The following is a 17,548-nucleotide window of genomic DNA, read 5'->3' on the forward strand; positions in this document are numbered from 1 at the left end:
CAGTGTAAATTGTGCCATTCTTTGCAGCCGCTCGTATTGTACATGTAGTCATTTTGGTTCTGGTCTATACATTAAATCAGCTTTACACTAGTGGTGAAAATAGGGAAATACCTAGCATTTTTGGTTTTACCCTTTAAAAATTACTGCATGAATATTAGTATTGTTTATAAACAAAGTGTATTACAAATATAGTATACATTTCACACTTCCATAATTAATTGGAATAAAGTTCTATAATCTTTAAAAATTGTAAGTGCTTCCACAATTTTGACCACTAGTGTAAATATTTTTTGAAAGTTAAAGGTTTGAAAACCATTACATTTTGTTGATGGTCTAGCATCAAGTTACCGACGAGTACTAGTGGAGTATGCCCAGGCGTACCTGAATGCCCTGGGGCCTGTTTCACAAAGCAGGATTACTTGCTTAGCCAGATAGCTTGCCAGATTTAAGGTAGTCTGGGCTAAATGTAAGTTGATGAAAATAAGGTCTATTTAGCCCAGACTACCTTAAATCTGGCAAGTTATCTGGCTAAGCAAGTAATCCTGCTTCGTGAAACAGGCCCCTGGATGACTTCATCACATATCGCAATAGACCCTTAGCTGAAATAAACACCACGTGGCCTCCTCACGCCTCTTGGTTTGGCCCAGTGTGCTCCTCCCTTGTTGGGCCTGGTGGTTTTCTCAGAGCTTTGTTTTGGAGCTTCTTTGCCTTGCAGTAGCCCTTTGGTTTAGAATGGAGGCTGTTCGTATCTGACCTTTTGAACTGAAGCGTCGGCGTCCTGTTCGGCTTGGCCGACTGCAGGTGTGCCGACTCCGAGTCACTTGCACATGAAGCCGTCTTGTCCTGCTGGGGATTAGCTGGAGAGCATGTAGCAGGTCTTTGTGAAAGTGTGAGCTCTGAGAAGCCAGCCAGGGTGAGACAGGAACCCACACTTTCTGTGTCTGCTGTGGCTGTTGAGCATTCCAGCTGGTGCCTAACAGTGTCCGTCTTTCTGAATCGGAAGGCACTCCTCTTAGTGCACGTTGCAGTAGATGGCCGTACTCTGCCTGCTTTGCTTCTCTCTTTCTGAATGGTAGCCGCCTGCATCTTCTCTATCGCTGTCAGGCGGCTGACGATGGCAGCGATGGTGGGGTCTTGTGCGTGTAGCTCCCGACACAACTCCCAATCTGCGCTGCCCTCTGACTTCTGGCTTAGGTCCAGCATCTTTAAAGGAGCCGGAAGGAACTCTGGGTAGGGTAACTGGCTTTCTGTTGACTCGTCATAGTCCATAGGCCCGAAGCTGCTTTTGAAAGTCTCTGGCCTCAGTTCAACACCCACCGGAGTAGTGCGCCCTGAGGCCTCGATGCCCTGCCTCTTCTGCTCTGAGATGTCACCGTCATCGCTGGCTGTGGTTGCTGCTCCCTGGCCCTCTTGGCAGTGATAGCTCATCCTTGTGATTCGTCTGCGCTTAAGTAGCTGGAGGAGGAGGTGTTCTGCATGGTCTCTCCATCACCGCCTCTTCGGCCTCCTGGGTGGGCCCCGTGTTAGTTGCGACCTCTCCTTCACACGCTGCTGCTGCCCTGCTCTTTACCCACTGCATTGTGCACAGGTAGCTGCTGTAGAGGTGATGAGTGCCGTGCACAAAGCATTAGTCCTTCCCACCACTGTTCCTGTAGCTTCGTGTTGATCACACGCAGAATGTAGCCTCCCTTCACAGCAATGTCACTAAGCGTCCTGCTATTCTCCACAGATCTGAGGTCAGTTCTGCTGTGCAGTATGAGTATAGGATAGGTAGAGACATTGATATAGTATAGCAAATGGTGGTAGAGGCAGCAAGGATGGACTTGTTTGATCCCTAAGGCAACAGAAAGTGGGAAGCTGACACCGGCTTGCAATGAGCTGGGTCCCGGGCGGTCACGGCAGGTGGTTTGGCACACGCCTCAGGGTTGGTGAAAGATAGTAGGAACATGGAAAAGAAATACACACCGATTCAGGGATAAGGATAAGGATTCATATTGATTTGATTTCAGAGATAGGGATGTGTGCCTGTTTTATCAAAACATTGTACCACGTAATGACGATTTATTACCTGTATGTTTATTTCATACAGGTAAAGAGAATTTCCAAAAATTAAGATGCTTTATGTTGTGCAAGGATATTTTTAGTGCATCTTGATTACACCTTGACCTTTCGCATCTTGCCAGATTATAAGTGTACACTGTTAACTGGATAACATGATTACCTGGCAGAGTTTTGCAGTGTCTTTGGTATTCTCCACCTGGCTGTAGCTGGTCTCAGGTATTACATGGGATAGACACACACCCTAAAGGAGGAGATTATTGGCCAGCTTCTCACAATCCTGAGACGGACAAAGTGACTCAGAGCTGCCTAGGTGTGCCAAGCGTGCAAGCGAATCACACGATCCTAGGCATCATGTCTCCTAAATGTGTACAGCAGGAGGTGTTAAGCCACTTACCCTCGATCTGGCTGCAGGTCGTCTCCTCCTCGCTGTTAAGGCATAGCTCATGTCATTTGTAATAATGCACACTTCCTGTCATCCAGCAGTTTCGCATTTTGTAGTTCCCGTCAATCCTCTTTTCTCGCTGAGCTCTAACCCTTTTCACGGCCTGGAGGAAGCAGCAAGACATGTTTTAGGACGGCTATCCTGACAAAATCGCCATCTGACCTCACCATCAACCCGACCATTCGAGCGCATTTCATGCCCGTCTGTGTCCGGAGAACAATGGGGCCCGGCACGGCTTAGGCTGCGTTAATAATGGCCAACGTCTCGGATTTCTCCGCCATTAGCATTCGTCAATTAGGACTTGTGTCGCTGGTGTCGTTTAAAACGGTACTGGGAGGATCTGATGCGCTGTAACCCAACTCTGAAAACATAATTAAAAACAACCAATTGAAAAGTAAAATGCAATTAGCTAGATAGCTTTGTCTAGCTCTCTAATTAAATCCCTCGGTCGACATGATTGTGAAGATCCTGAAACCATGACAACAGTTTGAGCGTTAAAGAAATGCCACTTTTCCTGTATTAGTGGTACATGTCTAGATGTCCTCGAATGCAGGTCTTTAAGAAAGCGTGAGCTCTGAGAAGCCAACCTGAGTGAGACAGGACTCCGCACTATCCGTGTCTGCTGAAGCCTGAGATGAACAGGTCACCACCAGAAGACCAAACACCTCTCCTGCTTTCCATGGGCGCCTGAATGTCCTTCAAGGCGAGCTCACCTAGATACGAGCCTGTTCCTTTGTGTCTGAAAATGAATGCTACCTTCCATCTGCCACAGGGTGGCGCTGCACTACCCATTTTTTCCCCTGTTGGGGTACCCATCACCCACGCCTCCACAGCTGCTGGTCTTTCTGGTCATAATTTTCATAACCTGCTCCCCTGCCTGAGTACGGCCCGGAAGAGTACAGCTGACACAGAGTATTACATCATACTTTGACCTTGATGCAATATTTATACAAAAACTGTAGACACCTGGGCAGCCCTGGGTGACAGAAACTAACATTTCCTAAGAAGGCAGGCAGGCAGCAAGGGGCCCCTGGGGGTCTCTGTGGCGTCCAGTCATGGTAGTATGTGTAGTATTAGCCTCTCCATCTTAGGGTACTCCTCCCAGTAGGGCGGCAACGCTCAGCAGCACATCTAGAGATCCAGGGTGCCTGTGGATGCAGTGGAGTCCACTACCTGACACTGAGCTCACACATGGACCCACCGCCATGTGGGGATTGCTGCTGAGGGGGATCTGACCATGGCTGCGTGCAGACTGATGGCTAGAGCCTGGAGGTAGAGGTAGCATGAGAGACGCAGAGCTGCTTCCCCTATACATCACAGTCACCGGCCCAGCCTGTACAATGCGGCCATGCAGCCAAGAGCGCCTTTCACTTCTGACACGACACCATTTTCCTTCAGTCTGGCATTAGGACGTAAGCTGTAGCGATTATTGTGCAACAACTTCTGAAGGCACCGCACACACAATTTGAACTAGCTGAGGGTGTCAGATGTAATCATCCATTCATGTTCCAAACTTCCAGTACAGGGTTCAGGCGTGAAATAAATAAATATCCAGAATATTATTTACAAGTATATAAAATGAGTGACGATTGAGGATCTCTACGTTTAAGTCCACAAGGTTTTCAGGATCAGTTATATTCTACTCCTCCTTAAGGAGATTACAATTACATGTACGTGATCCTTGGAAAAGGACTCGCATGTGGGGCTTGGGGGGGTGGGGGGGGTGGGGGCTAATGTTGACCTTAACCCTTCTGCAACTTGGAGATCCTTGGGACTTTCCCATCCTGCTAATTTTACACTCAAACTCTGCACTGATATAGAACTACAGCTGGTGCCGGGAACATAATGTGCTGAAAAAGGCGAAATAAAGGAGGGACAGACACCTTAAGGCAGTGGGTCTGAAAACACATGGAAAACAAGGTAGGAATGATGGACACGATGCCCCCCACTTACCTGAGAGACGCCCAAACTCCTTTGGAAATCAGTGCCTGAAATTCAATCGGTTCGTCGCACCGGCTAAATTACTGGTTCAGTGAGGTCTCATGTTTTCCAGTAGTGGAAGTTTAATCAGTGGGTAATATTCCATTTTAATAGACCTCAACTGCTTATCCTGCTTTGAGGGTTAGTGGGTATAGCGGGCATATTGGGTATAGGGTTAGGATTAGTGGGTATAGCGGGCATATTGGGTATAGGGTTAGGGTTAGTGGGTATAGTGGGCATAGTGGGTATAGTGGGTAGGCCCGGAGTGGCCAGTCAGGAAACCCTGTGCTGTGACCCCCAAGCTTGCTCTCACTTGCATGTGTGTCTCATGGAGAGCATGATGGGTAGGTGAAACAATAATTTCCCCATATTGATTGATAATCTCTTGCTATTTTATTCTACGGTCTGAACTTGGCCCGTCCCTACATATTTGAGATGGTGTCATTGCAGCCCATAGAATGGCTTTCCAGCCTCTCCAGGTGTGAGTTTGTTTTAAACAACTATCAAGCTGATGAGGGAGAGAACACTGATCTTGTCCATCTCCATGCAAAGGAGGTCCCTGCACTGGCTTCCACGACACTCAGACCACAAACGAGTGGCTGCCACAAACACTGCCTCACCTCCGGCTTGCTGCACTGCATTTATCATCGTGAATATCTAGCACTTCGCCTGAGCGACAGTCTGCATGAACACAGCTGAGATGCCCCTGACCACTGCTCACCATGTACTTCCGTGGCTTCACATCACTGTGCCGTCGCACGCACCTTCACGTGTACACTGGCCATGCCATCACACGCACTGTGGGTGGCTGCCGGTGCCCTCCTCTCCCCACGGATGTGCTCGTATTCGCGTGCTATGGGGACGGGGGGGGGGGGGAGAGGATGATGAGGTAGAGCTGCACTGACGGTAAAAATCAAACCAACAGCCCTGGACACATGATTCGTCTCCACCCACAGCTACTAAAACACCATCTTCCAAAGGTTTCACCATCTGAAATGTAAACTCGCCTAAAAAATCTGAACATCCCATTCCAGGGTGAATGGGTGCCTGTTGTACTTATTTTTCCCAGGATCAGGCCGCACAGCCTCTGGCCATTAGACCAGGATCTTCTGGGTGCTCGTTTCCATTCAGCTTGTAGTGTCAGAAAAGTGTCACAAGAGGGGAGTATTGTACAGATACTAATGGAACTTCTGGTCGTTTGATTGTATTAAGATTAAGGAAGATCATGATTAAGGTTATTGGTCCCAGGAAAAAATTCTGAATCAGCACAGACTAATTTACTAATAAAACATCAATGAAAACCATAAACATATAATAAAATATGATTTCATAATAATGATGTTTATCAGCTCCCTACTCCTGGCCAAGAGGGCCAGAATCCAACACAGTTTATAGATTTTCCTGCTCAAATACATCTTAGTCAGGCAATTACCAGGTTTAGTAAATGTGTGTTATGCAGCAAAATCTGCAAACTGTGTTGGATTCTGGCTGTCCAAGACCGGAATTCGGGGACCTTGCTCTAGATAAAGAGGATACAGGTTTTAAATGGAAATAAAATGCTTGATATTTCATGGGAATTAGTATCAAATGTGACACCAATGAAAATGTTCCGATAAGAAGGTTTGCCTGGTAAACAGCAGCGTGAGCGAGAGTGATCTAGATAAGTGTCGAAAGGGGACCCTGTCACTTCCACTTACGTGCTACATGCACTTAGTCAACATCGAGCCGACATCTATGCAGTGCAGGGTGAGATAAAAGTTCCCAGATTCTCCCCTGCTGGGCTGTGGAGGGGTGGCAGCTGTCACGGGCATCCCTGCAGGAGAACGGGGCAGCTTTCAGCCCAGGGATGTGCTCCTCCAGACAGACACAATATCCGGAAGACGGGGAACCTGATTCCTCAGCACAGTAGGGGAAGGATCTACCTTTAAGGGAAAGGAGAGAGGACAAGGCACAAGGTGTGATCTTGGTAATATCCTGCCTACACAGGATCTGTAGGAAAAGTGGAGCAAAGAAAGCCAGCCTAAGACCAGAGGAATCCAACTTGCAGAAAGTTCACTAACATAATTAGAACTGAAGATAACTCCCTCAATGCTGTAGGGTTATTTAAACATGCAAAGAGAGCAGAGCTGGGCTGGACGCACACTCCTCATGACTGACTGAAGATGGATGGGGGGGCAGGGAGGGGTGTTTTAACAGCACAACTGACGTCTCAGTGACATGGAAACATTGGCCACAGACTGAGAAAAAAAACCACTGAAATCAGATATGACTACAGATAAGACCCTCGGCAGGTTTTTTTCCATTCCTTAGATTAAAGGCACCTTTCTTCTCCTTGTCTGAGAAATCATCACCACTGAATTCAGGGTTGTAATTTGGGGTCTTCGTCAAATTGAGGTCTGTGCTTCACTGCAGTCAAAGGTTGCAAGGTTGAGCAGGGCGGTGCCACAGACTCACTGGGGGGCCTGACCTGCTCACACACACACAAACACACACATGTTGGCGTACCGATATAAATGGGGTCCTTTCATTCATTTCTATGTGAAAAACCCTAATCTACATTTTGGTCCCCAAATGTAATCTATACAAACGCACACATAATTACCATGGGCAATTTTCAGAAAACAAAAACCTCAGTGCTCAGGATATGAAAACAGCAGACAGTGGAGATGCACAGTGGCAGTTGAGCGGCCCCTAACTGTGTGGAGGAGGTGTATGTCACGTGAGACATCCCACAAAGGGTCTGTTTGCACGGTCCACACCTTAGCATCCTGCAGACCTGGAGTGTTCCTGCTCCTTAGAAGTATATGAGACGGGGCCTTCATGTCTAAAAGCAAAAGCTGTCGACCAGGGGAGCAGACGATCTGTGCCCACCCTTAGCTACGCCCCTGGCTAACAGGCTAATTTACTCCAGAACTCTGAGCTCAGCGGCCTTTCTCAAATGGCGTGGTCATACATGTCTACACAAGAACAGAGAAATAGTGGGATCTTCCAAGTACACAAAAGTGATTTAATAAGATACCGTGCTGATATCTGGCAGCCACATGCTGTCCGAAATTTTCTGCTAAGTTCCGTATCTTCAAATTACAGCACTAAGCACTAATACCATGTCTAAAGATTTATCCCCAAAATTTCACCCATAGAGATGCCCCATCTAAACATCCACCCCCAGCTCTTGGCTATAAGGTACCAATTTGATCTCATTCTGTTAACTTTCATTTTCATATTTGAGCTCCTTTATTTGTGCCAGATGACCTGTGCAGAGGAGCTACTCACAGATTTGCTCTGCACCCAGGCAACATTACTGTTACTGGGCTTTGCAGCCGTTAAAATCAGCCAATGAACAAGAATATTTCATGCAACCTCGGATAACAAGGTGTGACGGTAAGAGTGGCCTCTTGTGGCTGAAACCTAGAAGTGCACACTAACCCATGCATTGCGAGACAATAATGATCACAAGCTAATCGCAGTGGTGAAAACTGCAAAGACACTTTCTACACTTTTGACACAGTACCTTAATAAAGCTGTTCTGTATTTAATGGCGTTGTATTGCCATGACAAAACAGAACTTAAAGGGAAGATTCACTTTCAGGAGCGTCGGAAATATGAGGGGGCTGGGGGACGCGCCTCCTCTCCATTATTTTCAGATCCCCCCTTCCCAAAAATAAACATAAACAGATATCTATTTAGGGCTGAACGATAATGGGGAAAAATCAAATAGTGATATTTTGGGCTTTTGCGATAATCATTCGTACCTGTGCCTTTTGCTATTTAACTCGTTTCTGTCGTGATAGAGATAAAAGATAAATTAAGTGCGCGTTCCTTATGCTCTATTATAAATGCGTACGTTACTGAGGCAAATTCGCTGCACATTCACAGCGCGAGAAAGAAACATACCTAACGAAGACTGTAGTTACGTACTAGACGAAGCCATTTTATCATATGGGTCAGTCATTTTTTATAATTATGTTTAATTGTGAAACAGCACCTTAAACAGTGTTAGTCATTTTAAATGATTAAATGTTACTGTATTTTACTGTATTGTATTTATGTATTGTTTACAAATCTTTCACGATGTGACTGTTGCATGTGTTGTTTTAGATGGGAGTGGCTGAACACTGCAGGTCAAGATTATGAGGCTTTCCATAGAGCTACGCCCTCTGAATGGGCCATTCGCTGTGGTCCAGGCAGATTCAGCTCCTGCTTTCAAAGACCTTGTTGCCAGTGAGCTCTTCAGACGGCACAGAATTTCCTTAGAACTCCAACAAGAGTCCTGTTGCAGAAGAGGCGGTACAGGAGTTAGAAGAGGAACTTCTCAGACAGCAGCCACGCGGCAGTCATGTGCCAGCTGGGGTCCTGGCCACAGCAACCGCCTGCCTAAACTCTAGAATGTGCTCTTGCGGCCTTGTTGCCCGAGAGATGTGAACAGAGAGATTATCCAAATGGCCCCTGTCTAATCGTGAGATAATACGCTTTCAACACGATGATCTTTTGAGGAACCACACGTACAGTGCGAAATCCGAAGTCCCTTGGGGAAAGGCCTGTGATGTCCCCCGGAACCGATGCTGGTGACCTGGAGTCTTGTAGCCACGACCGATACCTTGCTACTTCAATCGAGGGCCCTTGGTGTGGTTTATGCAAATCTGCTGTGTCCCAGCACTGGAACTTCATGCATGGTGCCAGGAAAAGTGACGGTGACATAGTGCCTGTGGCATGCCATAAGGCCAACCCAGCCTCCAGCTACAGTAATGCCTCTCACCGCTTGTCCCTTCTTGTTTCAGTATCACAGTGTCCCTGGTTACCAGTTTTTCTCCTGTTTTGTCCATCTACTTGCATTTTGTTGTATCCCTGTGTACGTCATTTAGCTTGGGTTAGAGCACTGTTGATGTGGTGATATGCTTTGCATTCTAGTTTGGTGACCGGACCTGTTTTGGGTTGTTTGACTGTAGAATCAATATATTTTCTCCCACAGGATAAGGGTGGGTATGGGTAAGGAAAGCGGTCACACCAGTCACATTGGTGCATGTTCTGAGTTTGTTATTGTTTTGTTTCCTTCCTGTTTTCTGGAGCTGTTGCTCTGCTTGTGTATCTATTATTAAAGGTTGCTGCCAACTTTCTAATTTATTCTAGGTTGTGGGTTACTTCTAACTACTGGAACTGTACTTTTCATTACTTAGTTCTTGCTTGATGTACACTGCCTGGCCCAAAAAAAAAAAAATCAGCATTTGAATTTATATCAGCAAATACTTAAGAGCCAATGACTGGATCATTATTACAGCTCAGCAACATTATGCAGCAATAAAGTGAAGTCAGCAGAGTACCTGAATCTACTGAATGGCCAGGTTACAATGGATTTTTTTCTTCCCTGTTGGCATGGGCATATTCCAGGACAAGAATGCCAAGATTCATTGGGTTCGAATTGTCAAAGAGTAGTTCAGGGAGCATGAGGAATTGTTTTCACGCATGACTTGGTCACCTTAGAGTTATGATCTTAACCTCCTTGAAGGTCTTTGGGATGTGCTGAAGGAGGCTTTACTGTATTGCAGCATGTATCCGGGCCGGGGGGGGGGGGCACATCCTACCGACATGGAAATAGTAGCGTGTCCATACTGCCAACTCTGTGTGTGTTTTATCTGATATTATAATAATTGCGATACAGTCACATGACCTTTCCCTACATGCAGATTCATTTCATTTCCATTATTCAGTATGTTATACTCCGTCACTGAGTATGTTATAATTCACTCGTATTATATATAAAGTGTTTTTATATTTAACATAGATATGTATTTAGCTGCAACCAGCGTATACTTCAGTCCTGTGCCCCGTACTTCCTGAGACCCTGAGCAGGGTAAGCAATAGGCAGATGTATGGGGATCAAAGGGTCTTTGAACCTGGGGGGGGAAGGGGGACAATGACAAGCGTGTTTCACCTGCAGTTACTTATGTATGTTATAAAGCACTCGTCCTCCCTCTCTCCAGTCCTCCCTCTCTCCGGTCCCATACTCTTCATGTGTCTCCTGCCAAACCAGCTGCTCATATCTGTTACTCATCTCAGCATCACTCATTTTTCCTACTTGCTTTTCCTTTGCTTTTATTTTCCTAACATGTGTTAAAAAACCCATCATAAAAACCTAAATATAGTCTCCATGACTTCATTCCTGACTAAGAAACTTTGAGCCTTCCCGGAAATACAGTACCAATACAGTACCAATACATTAGTGAGTGGTTAGTCGGTTCTGCTTCAACAGCCTGGTGAGTAAAATGGTTGCCTCACACCTCCTGTGTCAGGGGCTCAAATCCCACACAAACTCCATGTGGGTTGAGCTTTCATGTGCATCAGAAGACATGTAGGCAGTTGAATTCACTTCTCTAAATTGCATATAGTTTGTGTGCTCTGTATTGTTCTGGTATTTTGCACGGGGTCTCCCCCTGTGTCTCTGGGCCCTCTGCTGTCGGCGATATGACCCCTTTCCAGGCTGCTCACCCTCCTGTGACGTCTCTCCTGTATGCCCTGCTGCTGAACCACTGTCCGCCCTTTCGTCAGAAGCAACACCTGCCTGCCCCCCTCTGTGAGACTCAAATCTTAAAATTGGGACAGTATGAACTGGGACTTTACCAGCTTATTCATTTGACTTCCTCTGCCGGCCCCTGGAGGATGGGATCCCCCTTTGAGTCTGGTTCCTTCCTTCTAGGGAGTTTTTCCTTGCCACTGTCACCTCTGGTTTGCTCACTGAGGGCTTTGGGCGGGGATGATGTAAAGTGCTTTGAGACAATGTAATGTCGTGAAAATGCACTATGCAAATAAAATTTAATTGAATTGGATAGCCTCCAGAATTGCAATTTCAACGACCGATTTCTCAAAATCAATGCTTATTTCAATGCTAATTCCATACTGACGCAAGATCTTCTTAATTCACCCGTGTGGAAAAGTAAAGCATTGAAACAGTGTCACGATATCAACACTGATTTCATTTTCAAAACTGAAACAAAACTGAACAGTGATTCAACCTTGAATAAATGTTGAACTGCCAGTTAGATCTGCACTGTGTTTGTAACAATTCTCAGTGAGATTTAGGAGATACATAATGCCTAAATTTCTTTCAGATGTCATCCAGCATCATCTCCCATTTCCACAGTGTGTGACACCTTGGTTTAGAAACTGCCCAGACCAACGTCTGTTTAATATCAGCGTTACGCATTGTGGCACTCAGGAGACCCAGGCATCACAGCAGAAGGGACAAAAGGAAATAAAGCTTCAAACTCGTTAATTGTGAGCCTTACAAAGATTAAACACCAGTACCAGCCACACATAATGGGGAAACGCAGGGAAGTCTGTCGTCGGACAATAAGGCACACACGCGATGTGTAGCTAAACAGTACACAGAGATACTCAAGGATCAGGCAAAGATCACACACAAACACAGGTAAGGGCACATGCGACAATCATGTACACAGCACAGCTATTTACATAACGCAGAGAAGGGCTATTTACAAATAGCGTAGAGCATGCTGGGAAATGCTGAAGGGCTGTCTCGCATGTGCTACAATATTTAACAGGTGTAGGGATCTTCAAACTGTCATAGATAAGACCTACATATAAAAACAGCCACACTACCGTTTTAGCAGTAATGGGAACTGCAAACAGAACTATAGAATCATTTGTCTGATGCAGAAAAAGATAAACAAAAAAAAAGATAGAGGAAGTAATATAACTTTACATGGAATTGCAGGAGTGGACTGAAAAAAGTGCTCTGCCAAACTTGCATGCATCTTAATCAAGTGTTTTGTTATAGAGCAAGAATATTTGCAGCACAGTTGCTAGAGTGATGTCTGCGGTTGCGAGCGCAATGAACTCCCCCCCCCCCCCCAAGTCTGAGAGGAATAAGAGACAGAAAGGTGTTTGGTCTCTGTGGTTGCATATAATCTTGGTAGATACCATCACTGGCAGCTGAGTACAAAACCTCAATGCTCAGACTAAACTTATTTAGGACACTGTGAACCCATTTTCCCAGTGCTGTAAGTACCTAAAATAATATTTCAGCTTTTACAATTACACCAGTAAAACCAAGGACATGTACGGGGGTTTACAATTGAAAACTATTATACCTCATGTAAAACTCCCAGTCGTGCTAATTGCTAACCCTGGCAAACGTGTGGGAAACGTTGCATGCTCACTGTGTGGTCTGAATAGCTTCTTTACTAGGCACCTAGTGGACATCTGTCCACCTTCCATGTCCATTTTCCATGTAGCTGTCCACTTCCCACCATATTCCTGAGCTTTGCACTGCGTACTACAAACACAGCTGCAGAACTGGCAGCCAAATCCTACACCCCTTTCCTTCTGAAGACCTGCTATGGTTTAATTATCAGCCGACATGGTTGATTCTCGTCTTTTTAGGTTCTTCCTGGCTGCTAACCGCAATTCGCTCAGAATCTTTACATTCTTCAGATTTCAAGTAGTGAGACTGAAATATTATGGAAAAAAAAAACAAAAATCATTATTTTCTCATTCACAAATGGTTTATTCTCATTCTCAAACATTCCATTTAAGTATGGGTGTGAGGAACACGTGAAAATATGGACAGTCAGTACTGTATAGTCTGCATCACCTGGAAAAAGCATCGAAGTACAAACAAATATAAGCTCATTCAGCAAAATCTGACTGCTGCAAGATCCTACAATCACCACACAAAGAAAACCATGAAAACCATATTAAACACTTTGTGGAACACTGAGTTAATGCTTTAAATTCATTACAATTCCAGAAGAACTGTCCTATCTCTGCTGCCATCATCAAGGCTGTCGTGGAAAGGCAAAAAAAAACTTGTATTGCAATTCCGTTTCCGGGTAATATTTTATCAAAATGAAATTGTGACTAAAATCAAGTCTGTTAGACTCTTTTGTCTGATGACAAATTACCTCAGTTTAGCTATGCATGTTTTTGAAGGAAATTGAGTTTGAAAATTAGAGTAAGTACAATATCCACACAATAATCAAGGAGAAACATGCTGTTTTTTTCTTTGTAGGACAGTGGGGCGGCATAGTTAATAGTTTCTACCAAATATATTTACAAACTATATACATTACTTATGTACAAAATATTTTACACATTCTTTTGTCAAAAAGTAGATATTTCAGCTGGTCTCAGAGCATGGGCGTCGCCGCCATTAAATCTGAGGGGGACACATTTCATAATTATTCCCCTCACATTTCATAATTATTCCTTTGGACCCCCCCACATTTGACACAAAATATTAGTTTTATGCCAGTGTCCGACCCCCCCCCCCCCCAACACATTCCAGATGCTTCTGACGCGCCTCTCAGAGACTTTGTTAAACAGCGGGCATTTCAGCTAGTTTCGGAGGCTTTGTTGAAAACTTGACATTTCAGCTAATCTCAGAGGTTCGCTACAATGACAGTGCAGGCGTTGTCTCTGTTTCTGATGTACTACTGCGTTTCGTTATAGTGTGTTGACCATACCATCTGCAACAACCACAGCTTTGGAGCGCCTTGAACAGATCATCACGAAAGCGTACCCCAATGAAGACATAGAGGATTGGATTGAGGCAACTGTGACTATAGGCCAGGCTCTTTAGCACCTGACCAATGATGCTAAAACGCTTCACTTCATCGCAGTCTGTAATTGTGGTGTTGGCTGCCTGCGTCACCTCAAACACTAGGACACTGTTGAATGGCATCTGGGAGAGAACAAATACTGCCACCACTGCCAGGATTACCCGAAGGGCCTTGTGCTTCGCGAAATTCTTGGACTGCAGCAAAGTGTGGATGATGACAGTGTAGCAGAATATCATGACAAGGAGGGGTAGGCAGAAACCCATGCAGATCTGAATGGACAAGACCAGGATTTTGATGTGGTTGTCCTGGTTGAACCAGAAGACCATGACACAGTAGGTGTTACCTTCATGGCTCTCCTTAGCTTTGGCAAAGATGAACTCTGGGAGAGACAAGGCAGCAGCTAGCAGCCAGACCCCCATGCACACCAGCTTGCTTTGCAAAAGTCTTTCTCTTTTGGAGTTCTTGAACTTAGTGGCCTTAACAATGGCCCCATAGCGGTCCACGCTGATGCAGGTCAGCAGCAGCATGCTGCTGAAGAAGTTGATCTTGTAGATGGCAGACACCAGCTTGCAAGCAGGAGTGCCATAGGTCCATCCGTGGACGGCGTCTGTGGCCCAAAATGGTAGAGTTCCCAGGAACAGCAGGTCAGCGATGGCAAGGTTGAGCAGGTAGATGTCCGTCATGGTCTTCAAACGGTTGTGAAAGTAAAGGTAGATCCATACCACTAGCAGGTTGCCTATGGCCCCCAGCATTACAATCAGCCAGTAGAGAGGGGGCTCAAATTGGCTTCTAAACTCCCTTACAGGACTCATGTCACACATGTCATCTTCTAAAGTTTCTAGTGTGGTGAAGTCATCATTCTGTAACACGTGGGAAGCAGAACAGAACATTTATTATAACATGATTTTCTCATAGATACCCCATTCAGCTCAACATTTAACCCTAAAACAGATCTGTGTACTCAGTTTTCTTAAATCTTCTGACATCTTTTTCCCTCTCTGCAAAATACATGACAAAAATACATCAGACCTGCATCTTGCAGTCTATTTTTAAGAAAGAAAAACAAAAGAATTTCGTATTTGGTCGCCTTCCCAACCCACGTGAGGTTTATTTCATCACTACGTCTGTCAGGGACGCCACCCTGTACACGTTCTCCAGCACATGTGCAGTGACATGAAAAGGGGGCCAGTAGCATGAACTAGAAAGAACAGTTTTTTACTCCTTTATGTTTCTCATGACTAAAATTGAGACAGATACATACGTTCTTATTATCCGTGAAATCATTCCAGGAATAGGTCACACCACCAGCTGAAATAGGCATCTTTGTCTGATCTGCAAATAAATTTAGAAATGAAAAAAATGTATGTTTAAATTATATCGATATATATACACTGTAGAACTGTTTTAGAAGGAAAAATGACTGAAAAACGCAGAAATACCGTATATAAACGAGTAAAGCGCACATAAAATGCGCCAGAACGCACCTTCAATTCAATTCCCGACAACAGCAGCTCATGAGATTTAGCGATGATCACTATTTAAGATATTTTCTCACATTTCACGATTAATATATCAGGCGATTTAAAAGCATTTCTAATCACAAAACAGATGTCAAAAGTAGCTTTAAAAGTTTCAATAAACATCATTGTAAAAATGCAAAGAAACAAAAAACACGTTTTCGTAAGCTAAATAATAACTTACTGTGGTCTTGCTGTCACTTTTCGCGTCTCCGCACGGTTCCTCAATATGAACTTTCTGGCTCCATCGCAGGTTTATAAGGTTCCAGTGGTAACCACAGCGTGACGTGAGTAGAGACAGACGCCGCTCCGTTAGTCCAATGAATCAACATTCGACTGCGTTGCGGGGAGGGACGGGCCCACTTGCACGAAAGTCATCCTTGCTGTAAACGAAGAGAGGTGAATCCCCAGCGTTTGTTTTGCGTTCATAATTCATATGCATGTTATGAAAGTAAGCGTGCCTCTGAGTGTGTGTGTGTGTGTGTGTGTGTGTGAGAGAGAGAGAGAGAGACAGACAGACAGACAGAGAGAGAGAATCTCAGCCAGGTTAAACAATTTATCTAATTAATTAAAATACATTTCTATGCATTTAAGGAGTATGTTGAATGATACTCGCTACTTTCCTTTAGGAAGGGTAATCTATTGTGTTATATTCACAAGCTAACTTACGTGTCATGATTGAATGTAAATTCATTAATAACAAGCTTTAAACAGGAACGTACTGATTGTATTGAAAATTGTGTTGCCATAATTACATATAAATATACACTTGTTTTTTATATCTTGACAGTGCTGTTGTATGTCAACAAGGCTGAAGAATTAAACCATTTCACAGAACAGTTTTACAAAGATACATAATATCAGTTAATTACCCTTAAAGCGCCATAATTGTATGTCTGGGTGTGATATTGTAAATATGACACTGAAATGCAGGTTCCGAATGCACAAAACACACTTTTAGATGCAGGTGCTTAGAAGCCCACCTTTCCGAAATAGCTTTGCGGTTCTCAGTTGATCAGTTGATATGTAGTTTTCACCAGAAGCTGGGATGTCTGTAAGAAAAACAAGTATTTCTGTATGACCGACCACACGGGTTTTTGTTTTTTGTTGTTTTTAGCAGTCTCAAACTTTCACTGAAACAAGAGAGCTTTTGAAAGACTGACAGTAAACAGGGGAGCCGTAAGAATGCATCAACATTTCTGCCACAAACACCTCATCCCTGGAAACAACAATGAGGTGTCATTAGATAGTGTCGAATGGCAAGGGGACCTGAGAGACATGGGTATACAGCCAGGGCCGGATCTACCTTTTCAGGGGCTGCAGGCGAAGCTTTACTTGGGAGGCCCCCCTACCAGAAAAACTAATGACTATTTTACTTCCTCCGCAATGCAAATAAGTCGGGGGCCCTAGGCAACTGCCCGTTCTGACTGCAGCTAGAGCCGGCCCTGGGAGCGGCTATGTTAATATTGTACACCAAAGGCAGCGACCCTGTCAGACTGACAAGAATAAGGGCAGAATTCAGACGGCTTTTGTGTTCTTTCTTAATTAACAATCTGCTGTGAATGTGGCAAAGACTTGGCCTTGGGCTTTCATCGGTGTGTGCTTCTTGTTCAACAGTGCAAAGGGCTGTTTATTAAGACAGTCAACGTAATTAACAGTATAAGGTAATAATAACTGACAGGGTGTTAGAGTAGCACCTGGTCCGTGTTTAATTCACAGCACACCACGTAGGAGCCACACCCCCACATGAGCCACACCCTTGCAGTTGGTACAACCCACAGGAGCCTCACCCCCACATGAGGCACACCCCTGCAGTTGGTACAACCCACAAGAGCCTCACCCCCACATGAGGTACACCCCTGCAGTTGGTACAACCCACAAGAGCCTCACCCCCACATGAGGTACACCCCTGCAGTTGGTACAACCCACAAGAGCCTCACCCCCACATGAGGTACACCCCAGCAGTTGGTACA

At 44.8% G+C, this 17,548-nt stretch overlaps 1 protein-coding gene and 1 long non-coding RNA gene across 2 annotated transcripts; one reads left to right on the plus strand and one right to left on the minus strand.

Annotated features, from left to right (window-relative positions):
- Positions 1–7,796: 7,796 nt before the first annotated feature.
- LOC140589056 (uncharacterized) lies at positions 7,797–9,600 on the plus strand. Its single transcript, XR_011990247.1, has 2 exons — positions 7,797–8,426; positions 8,582–9,600. It is a non-coding gene; the product is annotated as an uncharacterized lncRNA (long non-coding RNA).
- Positions 9,601–12,980: 3,380 nt separating this feature from the next.
- ccr9a (chemokine (C-C motif) receptor 9a) lies at positions 12,981–15,958 on the minus strand. The gene is made up of 3 exons (XM_023792962.2): positions 15,760–15,958; positions 15,320–15,390; positions 12,981–14,918 (listed from the first exon to the last, which is right to left on the minus strand). The coding sequence occupies exons 2-3, from the start codon at positions 15,377–15,379 to the stop codon at positions 13,890–13,892; spliced, it is 1,089 nt and encodes a 362-aa protein (XP_023648730.1). The 5' UTR covers positions 15,380–15,390; positions 15,760–15,958; the 3' UTR covers positions 12,981–13,889.
- Between the last annotated feature and the right edge of the window lie 1,590 nt (positions 15,959–17,548).

This window comes from Paramormyrops kingsleyae, chromosome 4, assembly GCF_048594095.1.
Source record: "Paramormyrops kingsleyae isolate MSU_618 chromosome 4, PKINGS_0.4, whole genome shotgun sequence".
In the NCBI taxonomy this organism is placed as follows: domain Eukaryota; kingdom Metazoa; phylum Chordata; class Actinopteri; order Osteoglossiformes; family Mormyridae; genus Paramormyrops; species Paramormyrops kingsleyae.